Here is a 17,386-nt window from a genome sequence, read left to right as displayed (position 1 = left end):
TCGGCCAAGTCGACGAAAAAGCGTTATTACTGTCTTAAAACGAACGCCGTTCCGTCAAGAATGTTCCATCGTTTCGGAACAAATGGAGAAGAGAAAATTTTCTGCTCCGTCGTTGAAACGACTTCCGGCTGTCGTGGCGGAGAAAAATGTGAGAAGAAAGGGAAAAAGAGGGGAAAAAAAACGGGAAAGAGTGGAGGGGAGAGAACGATCGTCCGTGAAAGGGATTAATCGATAATCGCGGCGTGTACATCGCGGCTTACAAATTAACCGGCTGTTGTGCAAACGCGAAAGTACTAATTGTTTTGCAGAAATGCTTGATTGGCTTGGAAATGGTCCTATTGTGTCTCCGGGAACAATGGGTCTTACTCGCTGCTGAATCCTCGCTGATATAATATATAGGGTGGTTTTAGAGGTGTCGACGCGAGACTGACACGGTTCACCTATTATGGCCGCAAAATGGTCTACGCGATAAATAACAAGGAGACTCGATGGCGTGGCGCGGCGGTAACGAGGCTCGCTCCGAGAACTTGCTCGTTTTATCGTTAAGTAGTTTCCTGTGTTGCACGAATACCGCGCCAGATATCGCGATGTTCGATCTCATTTTCGGCCGGAGAATACACCGCTCTCGTTTCTTTCTTTACAAAGAATTCCCTGAAAATTGTGCAACGCGTTTGTGATATGTTTTTCGATGACTTGTTATGAATAAATAAAGAGATAAGCGAACGTGACGCGTTGAATTATTCGCGGCTAATACGACTAACATTCCTTGAACACCGGTTCGACGTTATCTTCGTCGTGTCATCGGTGAGTTTTACGAGACACGGAAAATCCAGACGAATAAATTCCGCCGAACGAACCAAAAACCAATCTATTTTCCTGCTCTGCTCTGCGTTTCGATGCATTCGATTCCGGTAAAAAGCCGCGGCCCGGTTCTTCTCGATCGAAGGCGAACCGTAAACGTTTCGAAAAAGTCGTGCCGAGTTTTCATCGCGAGTAGCCATCGCCATGAAAATTAATTTTCGTCGCTTAACAAGTTTCGCCGATGTGTACGAATACTTGATCGGCTTTCATTACGTTCGTCGGAATAATGCGTTCGTTAATAGCGTTCACCACTGATAACGAGGATAATTTAGGTAGAGCGCCTGCCTCCGTGACCATTCAATTTCCCGTAATTCACTTCCGTCCTTCGGAACGACGCGTTTCATTTTGAAATTCGTTCGCGAATAGCGTTTTTCCGCTACCGCGTAAATACTCGACCGAGTTCGAGGAAAGCAGCGGCTACGTCTAAACGTAAATAAACCGCGAGCAATTGCCTTTTTTAATTAGAGGCGAGTCAGGGCGGAGAGATATCGTCTGATGCCAGCCCGAGAAACCAACAAAACAGATAACAGCGTTTCGCGCTTGAAATACTTCGATAGGAGGCGAATTAATCCCTGAAATAAATTTAATAACGCAATTACACGCGATTAGCTGTTTTCGTCGTGCATTCTCTGTCGCTATGACGAACCACGCGATATTCCGTATCGAAATAATTTAGTTGCTTTGCTCAGGCTGCTCGATCACCGTTCCCTGAAAGCCAGAATCCACGTAATTGGCAAACTTCATTTCTCCGGAAGAACGTGCCCGAGACGCGAGACACGCGACGAATGTATTACACGTGCATAAAGGAAACTGATTTCGCGAATTATACAGGTTCGCTCGCACGAACAACGAAACCTTTCGGGAAACTTTTCCATCTCGCTGAGTCGCGGTTAAATATTTTGTCAACATCGTGAGTCTTTCGGAATCCTTCCTCGATCTTTTAACAGCTTAAATTAAACCGAAAAATTATGTCCGTTTTAACGGAGTATATTGGCTTGTACAAGAAACGAAAGAAAGAAAGTAGATTGGTTTGTATCCGAGGTAAAAGAAGCATTCAAAGGAAATACGAGCCTCTGAGAAGCCAAATCGGTAACAAATTCCCACTTCTCGCGAGATTTTTCATTTGTGATTATATAGATGCGTGATTAGTATTATTGAAGAAACGAATTATCTGCTCGGAAAGACGCATTTCGATTCTCTCGACTATCGTAACTCCACTCCACGTTTTTCTTTTCTTTGTAGACTTAATCGATTTCGAATTATATATCGAAACGATATTGAAAGTATTGTGTTGGCAACTAAGCGATTGCGGATTTTATCATCAGGTGGCATTGAAGCCAGGCGCCAACACAACAAATTCAACAACCGGAATGACCGTCCTTGGCTGTCGAAATTCCTCGCGTTTCCCCTACCAAAGTCACAATAATTCGTTCAGCCCAGGCAAACATCGATTCGAACGACAGACGTTCTTCCTGTTCGCCGGAAATATTGGTCGAAGTAAGAAATTTACAAGTAGAAGGGACGAACTTACGAATAAGAATTAATCCGTCCTTCGCTGGTTTCATCGAGAAAGAATTTATTCGTCCGTCTGTGGGCGTATACGTGAAAAGCAAAGAGAAGAATTCGATCGACTGCTGGGTTATCTGGCACTATGCAAATTGTACACAGTTAGTCTTCTCTCTTTCCGACGTCGAGAAACGAACGATACCGCGCTATACACGAACGGACGGACAGATCTGAATGGGCACAGAGGATGGTCTTGTCATTGTGTTCTCCGCCGAGAACACAACTTTCCACCGTTTCTCGAATTACACCGCCCCCTGATTACCCAAAAGCTGGTCCGCTGGTGGTCCACGAGCTGCAACGTGCAATCGAATGCCATTGGGAATGGAAAACCGAATGCAATACATGTAAAATATCGGGAAACTCGGCGCAAGGTACGTAACTGCGACAGTACGAACAAACTTTAGGATTTATACAAATTTATTATTCTACCTGTGATAACATCGATTCGTCGATTCGTAACAGCTACGCGATGACCAGAGACGGATGAGTTGCACGATGAGTGACTAACGACTGGTTCCGGGAAAAAAAGCACGATAAGTACGTTTTTCGGTAATTCTCCAATTTACTGACGCTTTATTTTACTGACTAACGTGCAGAATTTTAATGCGAAAATTGGTTGAAAATGTAAACGACCCATCGAGTTCGATGCGCGCAAGTCTTTCAACCCTTTGCACTCCGAATTTTATTTCAATTCCGTTACCAGCAGCTCCCAACGTTTCTAAGTGTTTTATCTGAAATTTACTTGAACTAAAGAATAAGACAATTTAAATAAACAAAGGAAGAAAGAAATTCACTTAAATGCCAGTTTTATTCGCGCTATTATCGTATTTTCTAATTTTTAAGTGTAGGATATATCTCGAAACAATTTCCTTTCGCGCGTTTCACAAAGGAACGTGCAACTGAAGAGTCACGCCCGACATACGAGTGCAAAGGATAACTGATAAATCGACAAATTCTTTGCGTAAAAGCGAGGGATAAGGTCATTACGACGAGCAACGTTAACAAGATTAACAACGTTAAGAAACAAAAGCCTGTGTAGCTGCGTGTAAGAAATAGCGAACACGAGCCATCGTGCTCTTTTCCGCCGCAATCTTCCAAATACGATCGTTCAAATACGATAGAACGATCGCGAGAAGGATCGGATAATCCAACTTGCCGCGTTATCGATTGCTTGTTGCAGCGTGTTCCAATAATTCGCGTCGGCACGATAAATAACCAAACGTTCGCCTACCCTAGTAGCTTAACCAATAGCGTGCTCTCAGCCGAATTATAGAGGGTATTTCGGATGGCATCGATTATCTTGCAATTTACAATAACTGGTGCGTATAAAACGAGACGAATAAATCATCCATAGCTACGTGATACGAAATTGGGGTTCGTAAGAGGCTTAGGCGATGAGTTACGCGACGCAATAAGGCATTCCGAGGTAGGGTTGGTCAGGTGAACGTTCGAGAGATCCGTTCGAGCGCAGCCAAACGGGTTAACCGCGAGAATGAATTACCGCGAGGCGAGAATCGCGTCGTTAGAGCAGGTGGCTCTCGTTGAAATACGAGCAGGGAAAGGAGGTGGTATATTTTTCGTATGGCGAAAATGCCATGGCCTCGCCTCTTTATGTTACCACGAGCGAATTAAAACAGCGCCGCGTCGTGTTTTCACGTGTCGCAGGCGGAATTTTAATTAAGCGCGAACCGATGAAATTTAGTTACGCCAAACGTACGATTTCGAGCGGACGTGGCGCGCGCTAAAGCAAACAGAGAAGAAAGAAAAGTGGAATACGAGGAACAACGTGAGATATTTCAGGCTGTCGGTGAGCGATCGAGTGATTTGCATTTCCAGCAAACGATGGATCGTTTATTATTCAAAAGTAACGTATCTTCTGAGCCGATACATCTTAATATATCCAGCAATAATATTTAGAAGGTAAGTCGGCTTCTTTTTCGACAAGGTAAGTCGTGTATCGAGATATCTTTTAAACACGGACTGACGTGAAAATTCCAAGATTAACAAATAGATAGACCTATCGTACTTCTGCCGTGTGATCTTCGTCCCGTTATTCGCGAAGCGATCGATGCTGTATTTATCTGATCGTTTGAACTCTCGTAAGACGTGCTTAGGACAAACGCTAGAGTCTGGAATACCGAAAGATATTATTTTACTTGGCGAAAAACGCAGCATCTCGTAGAGTGTCATCGGTCGATCAGGTTCCACAGCGCCATTATGTCGGGTGTTGGAAACTGGTCTTTGCATAGGAAGTTTCCGCGTAAAATAGGAAAGTTGCGACGTTTAGGAAAATACCTGAGGCAGATAAAATCGCTGCAGAAAATATGTTTCGCTGTATGAATTTGCTACGGTGAAAACGATGCAGCTTCGGCTCGTTGCAAGTTCGCTCGATTAAATCTCTGATCAGGAATAATAATCACAGATGCGGTGAAAAACGTTTAAAATCACGAGTGCGGGAAAAATAGTATCATTCGCTAGTTTCAATACGGTTTCCCGTGTTAAAGCAAAGCTTCTTAAGACGAACGCGTTGCCCCACTTTTACTAAACGATCGCTGCTATCTTAAATAAGTGACGTTCCCACTGTTTTCAATTTTAATGCCCAACTCTTACTCTTCGCTTACGAGATGACCCAATAAGAAAGCGGGAAGAAATACATTGGCTTTGTATTAAATATCATATCTTGTCTAGACACGCCAAATATCCTAATATTTATCTTGTTATGGCCGACACAATTTACAATTACACCCCTTTTCTCGATATTAATCGGTACTAGATTTTCCTCTTTCTTTGTTCAAACAAAAACTACTATCGCGATCGGTGATCCGCCACGGGCAACGACAGGAATTAAAGGAACATCTCTATTCTCTATTCTTAACGTAAACAATGACGCGTTTTCAGTATATATGGAGCAAGGAATAAGCGAGATAAGGACACCGGAATCATCGCGATAGCGGTAGATAAAGCGATAACCTGGTTTCTGCCAAAAATATATATAACAGGACGAAATCGCGGGTCGAGAGTCGAGTTTTGTACATCGATTGACGAAATGCGTCAATTCCGTGGAATTCTACTGTTGGTTTTCGGGCTCCTGGCCGTGGGATCGACGAGCTCCCAGTTGGTGGACAAACAATGGTGGGAAACCGCTTTGGTCTATCAAATCTGGCCGAGAGGATTTCAGGATAGCGATGGAGATGGCGAGGGTGACTTGAAGGGTACGTTATGAACCGGAAATTGGAATCTACAGGTGTGTTTGATCGTTGCGGTTTCCGAGTATTTACGCATATCGGAGATACACGAAACGCGGCAAAGTGTGTATAAAATGTTACGGAAAGTAGAATACTCGTTGTAATATTTAGTAAAACGAAACTATGGCTAGTTTTGTTGGTAAAAATACGAACTTGCATAAATATGTAGTTTCTAGTCGTCGCGGATATCGTAAATACGAAATAAATGGTAAATTCGATAAACCGAAAAGTGTCGTGTTCGATAGTGGGTGCATGTAACGAAAGTAAGAGATAATAATTTCGTGGTATCGTTATCGAAATTCGTAGTGAAAATAACTGTTATTCATAGTGGGATTTTGCGTTTGAAAATTTTCCGTTTTGAATTGTAAACGGGGCAGCTTCTATACGAATGTTCGCTCTCGTTCAATTTGAGATATACAAAACTAGTTACGCATGTAAAAATGAAAATTTAGATAAATGTAATATAAGGCCTGTACAATGGTCGTGAAATTTCATAGCCTCGTAAATCTATTTTTAAAGCTATAGGCAGCGTATCGTAAATGCTAAACGAGTGAAAAATTAGCTTCGCGTTCGAAGTTGTGTTACGGCAGAGCTCGTTTATCGCTTGTTGGTCAAGGTACCAACCGAAGTTACTTCAGATTTCCCGTGTGCCATTGATAACGCAGAATCAATTTATCGCTCGATGGGAATAATTTTTCAATTGATTGACCGCGCTGTATTTATGGGAAACACGATGACGTGACTTTGACAACAACATCTTTCTACGGAGTATACGTAAATAAAAAACACGTGGTGAGAATATTTGTCTAAATTTTGGACGCGATATGTTAGAAATATTTAACTTTAATGTCATATCTCTAACTTTTAATTCACATTTTTAATTCATAGTTACTGAAATAAATATCAAATGTTACACAGGTATAACCAACCGGCTGGATTATTTACAAGAGCTTGGAGTCGACGCAATTTGGCTGAACCCTATCTACTCATCACCACTGAAAGATTCTGGATACGATATTTCTAATTATACCGAGATAAATCCACTGTTTGGTAATCTCCAGTTCTTTGACGAGTTCGTACAACAAGCACATAAACGTGGTATGTGCTTGACGCATTAGTGACATCTTTTTCATTGAATATGTATCAGTCTTTTGAGTGACATAAACTATTCCAGACCTGAAGGTCATTTTGGACATAGTACCAAATCATTCAAGCGATCAACATAAATGGTTTCTGCTGTCAAGTCAAAATGACGAGCGATACAGTGACTACTACATTTGGGCAAACAGTTCCAAAGATCAAAATGGCAACAAGATACCACCTAATAACTGGGTTGATAATTATTCATAATCCTTGAAACAATTTTGGCAAATGCCTGCTAACGCTCTCTTTTGATTTAGATAAGCACCTATAGTGACAAAGAGGGATCAGCATGGACGTGGCACGATACAAGGCAGCAATGGTATTACCATAAATTTCACAAATCTCAACCTGACCTCAATTTGAGAAATAAAAATGTGATACAAGAATTATTGGTAAAGTATTTGCATTATGATAATATTGTATTTTGTAATTCAATAAGAAGTTAATATATGCTTAAAACCTTATTTACATATTTCAGGATGTGTTCAACTTTTGGCTGAAGAGAAAAGTTGATGGTTTTCGAATCGGCGCAGTGTCGTATCTTTATGAGGATAAGGATTTAAAAGACGAGCCTGTTATAGGGAATGGAGCCTACACATCTGGTCTGCCAGAGAGCACAGATCTTGTATACAAGTTTCGTTCATATATTGATAATTGGGTAAAAGAGAATAATGCTCCTTCAAAGTATGTATAGAAATATCACAAACTTGGCTTTAACTTATTCTATAGTATTTATACTATATTATAACTGTTAATTCACAGATTATTAATTGCAGAGTCTTATGACTCTGATGAAGTGTTGATATCGCTTTATGGTAATGCTACGCACAATGGAATTCCACCCTTTAATTTCCGGTTTATTACTTCTGTCCAGAATACAAGCACTGCTGAACATATTAAAAATGTACTGGAAGACTGGTTTAAGAAACTTCCAAACAAAACAGACACAAATTGGGTGGTAAGAGCACATATATTGCTATGATCATCTCCCATTGTTTGCCCAAAATTTAAGTAGATACGTCTGTTCTTCTAATTCTAGCTTTCCAATCATGATACTTCAAGAGCAGCCTCAAGAATTGGATTGAATCGCGTCGATGGACTTCATATGCTTAGTCTACTGTTACCTGGTCAAGCATATACTTACTATGGAGAAGAGATTGGAATGTTAGACAGGAAGATGTCATGGAATGAAACAATCGACCCTATGGGTTGTTCGAGGCCAAAGGAAATATTAGGAAATTATTCCAGAGATCCTGCAAGAACACCAATGCAATGGGACTCTAGTACATCAGCAGGATTTTCATCTAATAAAATTACATATCTTCCTGTTCATCCAGATTATACAGGAAGAAACGTCAAAGCACAGCTAAAAAGTTCACAGAGCAATTTGAAGACATATAAATCACTTGCTACTCTTAGAAAAGATAAAGTATTCACTCATGGAAATTATGAATTTGCAACCTTAAACAATGACCGTATATTTGTCTTTAAAAGGTTTGTAATACAATGACATACATAGATGTAATATTCAAAATTATAAAATTATAAAATATCAAAAATAAATAAATAAATAAATATATATATATTTATATATATATATATTTATATTAAATAAATATATATTATATATTATATTAATATTATATTAAATATATATATATTTATATATATTTATTTATTTATTTTTATATATATATTATATCTAATACATTACATTACATATTCAATAAGTATCTAATATTATTTTTTATTAGATCTTTAGCAAACAATCCTACATATATCATTGTTATTAACTTGGGTCTACGACAAGAAACAGTTAATCTAACGTCGATGTATCCGAACTTAAACGATCCGGTAGAAATTGTTATCGCATCCAGTAATGCAGTTAACATTACGTAAGCGTATGTCTTATATCAAAAGGGATTAACTGCCGAATTCGCGAGGATAACTCGGAATATTTAATTCAACTTTTTAGGTCAAATATTTCGGCACAAAATGTTATACTCACGGCAAATGCAGCATTTGTTCTGAAAGCTGAGGATATATGCAATTGTGAATCATCTACAGAAGCCGGAGGAACCAGTACAACTCCTTCGACTCCTGAAAGTACAACAGAGAAAAATTCTGCCGTTATTTCCTCTTCAGTAACATGGTTAATAACAAGTATAAGCATCGCAGTAGTGTTATTGAATATTTTAACGTTTCATTGAGCCAAATTTTGTAGAATAAAAATTTTAGTTATGAACTTGTATAAAGCGATTATAATTAGTACTTAAGCGTTCCTATATTAATAAGAGGTTTTGTTTAAAGTAACAGCAAATGTATGTTCAATTCACCCTGCTTTATATGAATTAGTATATAAGTATATCCTATAAATAGAAAGTCTATTTTTGTCATGAGAGGCATTGTCCTCAGATGTTAACATTATGGTTATGAAGTGCTGCTATAATTTATATTAATGACAACACAAATACTCCCACTATTCAAATACGTTCGTGAAGCAACGAATGTGTTGAATGACTCATAATAAGCTAAGCAATGGTCCCAAGTGAATGTCTCATTTAAAAGCCAGTTGTATCTGTATTAAAATCACGAGTAGAACCGTACTCTTGCTGGTATAATTATAGCAACGGCATGAGTTTAATATCATCGTTGTTTACAATACGTAAATGTGTGTGAAGAAACGAGTGTGAAGTAAGACAAAATACATATAAGAAATATAAGAAATTGTCAAACAATTCGTTGCCTTGTAAACAGAGAAAATATATCGTTTGTTAAATTCGTGGTCACAAACAGTGCGTTTATAATTAGTTGGATATATTTATATATACATATCTGTCACTCGATTTATCAATATGTACCGATTCCCTGTTAATCAGGGCGACAGGGCTTCGAACGGACGCAAATATGTTGAATCAAGTCTAACGTATCTCCCGTAAGATAAGAACGAAAGGCAAACAATAATAGGGGCGGCAAAAGAAATTTCACCATTCAATTGTTATCTCGTTGTGTCTATATTTATCGGGAACAGAATGTCGCAGAATCGTTGTTTTATAACATCGATCGTTAACGGTCAGCCTAAATCGCGCCCCACTTGTGTAAACATAAATATTCCTATCATATCGGGAAGTAAACGAACGTGCAGCGAAAAAAGTAATGATGCGAGAAATCCGTTAGTCGGTTTTTGGGATAGTGAAGAGTACGAAGCGAATCAGAAGGAATTTATAACAATGGAATCAACAGATACTACTCACCTTTCCTGCGGTGCATCAACATACGAGGCTGTATATTTCGGCGGATCTAAAGAAAGATTACAAGACACAGGTTTGGCATCACTATTCACGAAATGGAAAATATTCACGCAAACTAACTGTAAAATGACAGCGAACAATGTTCGTACGAAATCTGAAATTTAAATTGGACCAATCATAAGGCATGTGCTTGCGCATCCGTATGTTATATGCAACATACATTTCGAGACCGGAAGTTTATAAATTAAGATATCGAACCTAGATTCGGTCGATAACTCGCGCGAATTTGAAAAAATATGTAAAAGATATTTATCAGTGTTAAATTACAATTAAAATTTATAGAATTACAAAAAATATTATTAAAAGGCTTATAAAAAGACTATTTTTTAGGATCAACAAGCGATGATTTTAGATACTACCGAATCGATCCAATGTGTATGAATATTCGCTTGTGTATGTTTTGGTTTTTATGGGCATTGTTGATAGTAGTGTTTATTTTATCTATTTTATTTCACTGCTGTTTTTCATCGAAACCATGCTACAATACTACTATAAATATAACAAATACAGTAAGTATTTGAACAGAAATTATGAATTTTGTTCACCCTAGAATCGGTATCTCAAATTATGTAACCACCTTAACACTTCGTTGTTTCCGTAAACTTTCCAGACACCAAAATAATACGAATAACACTTTTCAGGATTTCCAATCGGATGTTATTGAATAAGTCAATAAATAAAAAATCGATGTGTCCATAAAGATATTTTTTCGGGCTATCAAGATATAAGATAATCGTTTAATTCCTTGCTTACGTTAACAAAGCTGCTGTTAAGCAGAATGACACAGATCAAAATACTTCTAAAACCTTTAAATGTTAAATATGAGAAATGTTAAGAAGATCATGTATACAGTACTATTTATCATTCTTATATATGGATATATAGAAAACTTTATATATTATTTACATCTGAAAATATTTTCTAAACATTTTTCGACTGTAATATTAAAATTTCTAATAAATTTGTTTGTTATACAAAAGGTGTAAATAATCAGCGAAATATCTTTCGCGCTATTTTTCAACCCAAGTATCCTATTCGTCGTTGGAACGTCTGATCGAAAGGGGAGAATTAAATCAGTTCTGGATTATGGCAGTAAAGAACCCTATGCAAACTAACTTTTAATTAAAATTCTTTAGTAACTTTATCTACAAAATAATATTTTTTTAATCATAAGTTTTTTGAAGGGATGTCTTAATTTTTAATCAAATTTTTCTTTTTAATTTTTTTTTATTTTACTAACATTTTTTAGTACGATGCATAAACATAAATCTCCACCGAAGTATTACAATCTAAATAAAGGATATTTGTTTAGTACATTAGAAAATTCTGGATATTCTTTAATTTGTAAAACGTATTATACATCTCAAATATTGTTCTAAAATACTTAGTAAAGTCACGGTAACTTTGAGGGACGAAGGTCGTCCCTGATTTTACTTTATACCTTATGCTTGTGGTAGTATAAGTAAATACGAGCAGGGGCAAAAGGAGAGTAAGAACCAACTAGATATCTCTATGGGGTAAAAAGCGTCTGTGCAGTCGTTCTTGAACCTCACGGAGTCGAAAATCCACCGAAAATTCATTAAGAGAGAAGATTTTCACACATCCCCGCCATATAAGATCGTTTAACGTCCTTGGTACTGTGCGATAGTGATAATGGAGAGTGGGAGGTTGAATTTAGATAATATCGAAGCTAACGGGAACGCGAAAGAAACGGCAGTTGTCGCCACATACAAGGCGTTGCCGGACGAGGACGAAAGTGTACAAGATAAAATTGAAAATATGGGAAAACCAAGTAATGAAAACGATACCGACGATGGGGTCCACGAAAAGATGCTTAAAGACGAGAGTAAAATCTCTCCTGTGAAAGATACAACCGAGGTATGTTAACGAGCACATTTTTGGAAGTCACGTCTAATCTTTATACGATCAATAAAAGATACCTCTATTTGTACTTAAAGATATCTATCTCCTTTTTATCACCATTATTGTTTTATTATTCTATTTTATTCGAATATAATTAATAGCTAATTACTATTTTTATCTTGATTGGAAGTTTTTTTTGTTCGATAATAAGTCAATTGATCTGCTTTCGAATGATTTTCAAATTTTATTATCACATGTTTTTACGTATTCTATATTTCTTCGACATTGTATTACATTTGTTATTCGAAAGTAAGAATCTTTTACTATTGCATCATACCATCATGAAGAGGAAAGATAGATCATGAAATTACCTGTGGAAATAATTGTGATTCATTAACATTTGAGAGAAATACATGCATTAAATGTCTGTTGATTTTATATATAACATATGGTTATTTTGAATAGGTAAAATTTATTTCTGAAAATGGAGATACCAAAATCGATATTGAGACAGTTAAACAAACTCTTTCTGGAATGGGAAAAGAGGAACTCATGAAATTTGCTAATGACCCATTCTGGATTAAATTAAGATGGTTTTTATTCATTGCTTTCTGGTCACTTTGGGTTGCCATGTTAGCTGGTGCTATAGCTATTGTGGTAATGGCACCAAAATGTGCGGCACCAAAACCCAAAGAATGGTGGGAGAAGAGTGCTATTGTACAATTAGATCCTGTTGAAACAAGCACTCATGATTTGAAAGGCATAGAATCTTTGTTAGATATTTTGAAAACACAAAATATAGATGCAATTTCTCTAGCTTCCACGATTAAAGAAAGTTCAACAGGTACATATACAACAGCTCTTACAGGTAGTTTTCTACCCTAGTATGGCAACAGATATTAATATATTGCATTTTAAATTATAGGGGGAACAGAAGACTTCAAAAACATTAAACCAGAATTAGGAACTACAAGTGATCTGGAGGCTATTGTAAAAGCTGCCAAAAACAAAGAACAATATATCATTTTAGAATTAGATCCAAGTCATACATCAACTGAACATCCATGGTTCAAACGCTCCATAGAGAGAGAAGAACCATTCTCATCTTACTACATTTGGGCAGATGCAAAAATAACTACCGATGGTAAACGTACTCCACCTAATAATTGGGTTAGTTATATCTTTTTTCAAGTTAAAATTGCCTTGTATCTTTGTAGTATTTCTATAATACGAATTTTTTTAGCTAAGTGTACATGGTGGATCAGCATGGGAGTGGAATGAACAAAGAGAACAATATTACCTTCATCATTTCAAAATAACACAACCTGAATTAAATTACAATAATCCAGTAGTAGTTACAGAATTTTCAGTAAGTTATTTTGTCATTGCTTCTCTTATATGCTGATTAAAAAATAGATGTAAAAAATTAATTTGATAATACTTAATTTTTAATGCTTAGGATATTTTGAGTCATTGGTTAAAATTAGGGATCAGTGGATTCCGTTTAGCTAATACTCAATATTTAACTGCGGATCCAGATCTTCATGACGAATTTAGGAGCACTATACCTACTGAGGCAGATAACTATGATTCATTAGTGCATGCCTATACAAGAGATCGGCCAGAAAATGGTGTTGTTCTAGCAAAATGGCAAGAAAGAGTTCATAATGAAACAGACAATAAAGGGTTAATTATCTTTAATCATTACAGTAGTATCATGCATATTCAGTCTTTCTTTCAAGCAAAGTTCCATAACAAAATGTTTGTCCAGGTTCTTTGCCCTCCAAGATGATATTGGAACTGACATTCTACAAGTTTATAATGAGAAGAAAAGGCTGATTGATCTTCCACAAAATTCACAATTTCTTACAACTGCAGATAGCAATATAGATGCCACGACTTTACAGCGTGGCTTTTCCCACTGGCTTAATTTCACTTCCTGGCCTGCTTGGGATGTAAGTATCCACAAGATGTATACTCTAAAATATATATTATATTATCATATTACATTCTAGATTAATGGTAGAAACCTCAGTTTGAGAGAAAGAATGCCTGCAGATATAGCAGACAGTTTAACACTTATGACATTACTTTTACCTGGAACACCTGTATTAAAATTGAACGATACTTTATCTGCAAAAGACGCCTTTGCGACTTTATGTAAAGCGCGACAAAGCTTAACATTTCTTCATGGAGAGACAATGCTTAAAACTGTCAATGGAAGTGTATTTGTTTATACAAGGTAATGTAATAGCATTTTCACTTATTTCAGTATTGTATGTTTATCCATTTACACATTAAGTATAATCTTAAAACAAAAGAGGATAGTATCAGAAAATTAATGGATGGTATAGAACCTTTGAAGGATAAAACAGTAATTGCAGTATTAATCTATATCAAAGAAAGTTCAATCAACTTAATTCACAATTGCTATAAATCATTTCAATTATCCTTTGATGCTACACTTAAACTCCAAATAACTCATACACCCCACACTATTGACACAAATTGTACTGTATAATTTACTAACCAAAGATCAATTTGCCCTGTTCCACGCTTCCTTCTATGCAACGCAGGAACTGGTGAGTCGTCTTACTAACATATTGCATGAGGCCTGCGTTTTGTAAAATTAATTGTAAATAATAGCAATTTTGACTAACCACCAGTTAATAACTGATAATATAAAATATTAATTTAACTATCATTGTCGAAAATTGAATCAATTTTTCTTTCTTGTTCTTCATTAAAAGAATATTAAAACTGAATAAATGTCTAGGTTAAAGAGTGGCAATCCAGGATACTTAGTAGCGTATCAATCAGCAGAAGAACCTACAGTAGTGGATTTTTCTACAATACCACAGATTTCTGACGAAGTTAATATTGTCGCACACAGTCCTAATTACGCGCAAGACAGCGACACAATAAAGTAATGTTATTTCACTATCATCAATCACTTAATTTATTTTTATTTGTTTTTCATAGAACATCAACAATTTCTTTTATAATATTGTGATAAACAACCGTTTTTTATGAAGTTTACTTTTTTACAGAACAAAACTACCTTCTAACAAAGTTCCCATATCGGGCAAGAGTACAGTTGTTTTAACGTTTGTTCCACAAAATTAGGTACGAGAGAAAGAAGGTCTACAAATGATCGATAACAATCCCTTACTTATGATCTTTATGTAATGACATTTATTATAAGTAATTATGTACTGCTTTTATGAAAAATATAATTAAATGTGATCCATTGAAAATATAGTATTCTACAATCAATTAGTTATTGTTTATAAAGGAACGACTTATTATAATTATGTTAATAATAGGTTTTATAATTGTATTTATTCTATATGAAGTTTATGCGGATCTGTGAATCTTACAGTAATAATATAAAACAATGCAGGTAAAGGAACTAAAGCAATCAATGCTGGATGAATGCCGAGATCTCGGAAAGTTGCGGCAGCTACTAAACCGTATCCATATAACATCCAATGACTTAAAATAATTATTACATTTTTTATATCTGATACACAGCTCAACAACAATGCTTTCATTGACTGAAAGAAAGATAGAGTTTCATGAAACATTTATAAAACATATTTAGTATTTAAACATACGTAAATATGAACAATATACAGAGACCATTACCTGATTTAATTTAAATGAAAAATGTGCTGCATTAAATAGTATAGACAGTGTTATAGTTATATATGGGAATGAATAATCTGTAAAAATAAGAGTTAATAAAATATGGGGAAGGTATTACCCTTACAATGAAAATTGCTTCACTTACATATTATACCACCGCCAACTGCATGTAATAAAGCTAAAATGGGATAGAAATAAAGAGCAGCATAAATTGTAAATTTTCCTTTCTTTGGTAAGAATTTCTTGGCTATAATTGGCCTTATTATTAACATTATAGCTGTTCCTAAAGCATAAAAAATAAACACCATTGTGTACCTAAGGATTGAAAAATTAATTAATTTTTCAGACAAAAAAAAGCTAAATTGAATAATTAAATAGAATAATTATGTAATTACTAACAACGGATAAACAGCTTCCTGTGTACAATGCAGAGTTTCTTCATAATTTGGGCTAGGATTGTGAAACAATGTGTACCAGTCTGAGAGTTTTGTAATTCTACATGATCTAATTGAAAAACTACCTACAGGATCGGTTACTTGTAAAGTAATCACAGATGCAGAAACAACTTCTACTAGAGCAGACAAATGTAACGCAAACACTTTTTTTGGTATAGTACGTCTCATAGATATTATATCAATGCAAACCCAATGTAATAATAATACCAGTAGTGCCACAAATCCTAAATAGAACCAATCATAGAGCATTGGTTCGTCTTCGCAAGAAACACATATCGAAGTGGCGTTTGCCCTGAACCCTCGAGGACATGCACCACAGTCACTCCAGTTGCCATCAGGCAGTAATTCCCTTCCACAATATAATCCAGGACATCGAGTAAAGGAATTTAAAGCATTTGCCTTTGGTATCGAGCACATGAAGAAATAGATATGAAAGCAATATTTATAATATTTATCACCTTTTTCAAATTTCAAAATATACATCAACAAACACGCTTTATGAACATTTTAAGGTTAGATTTCAAGAACTCGAACTACAATCCATGCGGTATAATAACATAATTTTGTAATTATGTTATCGATTTCGAAATATGTTATTCTGAATAACAAATACGCTGTTTATGGAAGCACTTTGTTTTTATAACGTAATGACGCTTCTTAATAATAAAGTTTGTAAACTATCATTAGGTATGGAACGTCATTTGACGGTAGATCGGTAATATCATGTGTATCTATACATATATCTGATACAATATATATCAAGGAATATGTTACAAAGAGTATAAAAATGATTTTATGTCAACACAGAAAAATGATTTCAGAAAATGAAAGCATGCATTCTAAAAGCTATAAAAGTTATATATATATGTATATATATATGGATATTAACATTGTACAATATATAATGCAGTATATTAGAGAATTTTAAGAGCAAATTCGTAAGCTTTTATCAGTTTTTATCTTCTATATTATTTTTCCTATATAAAAGTACCAACTACGTAATGTAGATGTATAAAGCTATAAGCTTTAACAGGTTTTATTAAGGCAAGTTCATAGAAACGAAAGCAATTGACTAAAAGATATGCTACATTAACGATAAACAGCAGTAAAAGAACATTAAATAAAAATACGTATAACGTTTAATCGAAAGTTTAAAACAATGTTAATGATACGACGACTGTTTAAATACAAATTGAAATGTTTCTAGCGAAAAAGCAATGGCGCAATGGGAAAACGGTAAAGATTTGTAAAGTGGCGCGACCTAGGGTGATCGTGGATGTTCGTGTTTGATCGG

The 17,386-nt window shown here is 35.7% G+C and overlaps 4 protein-coding genes across 4 annotated transcripts; 3 read left to right on the top strand and 1 right to left on the bottom strand.

Moving 5' to 3' along the window:
* The first annotated feature begins 3,909 nt into the window (after nt 1-3,909).
* LOC122567709 (maltase A3-like) lies at nt 3,910-9,060 on the top strand. The gene is made up of 10 exons (XM_043726589.1): nt 3,910-4,347; nt 5,326-5,639; nt 6,591-6,770; nt 6,847-7,004; nt 7,073-7,207; nt 7,294-7,499; nt 7,578-7,773; nt 7,855-8,309; nt 8,570-8,710; nt 8,791-9,060. The coding sequence occupies exons 2-10, from the start codon at nt 5,474-5,476 to the stop codon at nt 9,023-9,025; spliced, it is 1,872 nt and encodes a 623-aa protein (XP_043582524.1). The 5' UTR covers nt 3,910-4,347; nt 5,326-5,473; the 3' UTR covers nt 9,026-9,060.
* A 220-nt stretch (nt 9,061-9,280) lies between these two features.
* Nucleotides 9,281-10,959, top strand: LOC122567718. The gene is made up of 3 exons (XM_043726607.1): nt 9,281-10,139; nt 10,457-10,635; nt 10,768-10,959. Exons 1-3 carry the CDS (start codon nt 9,848-9,850, stop codon nt 10,792-10,794), a joined length of 498 nt encoding a protein of 165 aa, XP_043582542.1. The 5' UTR covers nt 9,281-9,847; the 3' UTR covers nt 10,795-10,959.
* Nucleotides 10,960-11,650: 691 nt separating this feature from the next.
* LOC122567745 (neutral and basic amino acid transport protein rBAT) lies at nt 11,651-15,246 on the top strand. Its single transcript, XM_043726673.1, has 9 exons — nt 11,651-12,004; nt 12,455-12,833; nt 12,915-13,159; nt 13,233-13,358; nt 13,449-13,675; nt 13,761-13,944; nt 14,005-14,231; nt 14,766-14,915; nt 15,040-15,246. Exons 1-9 carry the CDS (start codon nt 11,780-11,782, stop codon nt 15,113-15,115), a joined length of 1,839 nt encoding a protein of 612 aa, XP_043582608.1. The 5' UTR covers nt 11,651-11,779; the 3' UTR covers nt 15,116-15,246.
* Nucleotides 15,247-15,312: 66 nt separating this feature from the next.
* On the bottom strand, nt 15,313-17,273 carry LOC122567750 (JNK1/MAPK8-associated membrane protein). The gene is made up of 4 exons (XM_043726687.1): nt 16,037-17,273; nt 15,783-15,952; nt 15,638-15,714; nt 15,313-15,546 (listed from the first exon to the last, which is right to left on the bottom strand). The coding sequence occupies exons 1-4, from the start codon at nt 16,573-16,575 to the stop codon at nt 15,331-15,333; spliced, it is 1,002 nt and encodes a 333-aa protein (XP_043582622.1). The 5' UTR covers nt 16,576-17,273; the 3' UTR covers nt 15,313-15,330.
* Nucleotides 17,274-17,386: the final 113 nt, after the last annotated feature.

This window comes from Bombus pyrosoma, linkage group LG5 (assembly GCF_014825855.1).
Source record: "Bombus pyrosoma isolate SC7728 linkage group LG5, ASM1482585v1, whole genome shotgun sequence".
NCBI classification, from domain to species: domain Eukaryota; kingdom Metazoa; phylum Arthropoda; class Insecta; order Hymenoptera; family Apidae; genus Bombus; species Bombus pyrosoma.
The sequence above is the reverse complement of the archived record's forward strand: the minus strand, read 5'-3'. Positions and strand labels throughout refer to the sequence as shown.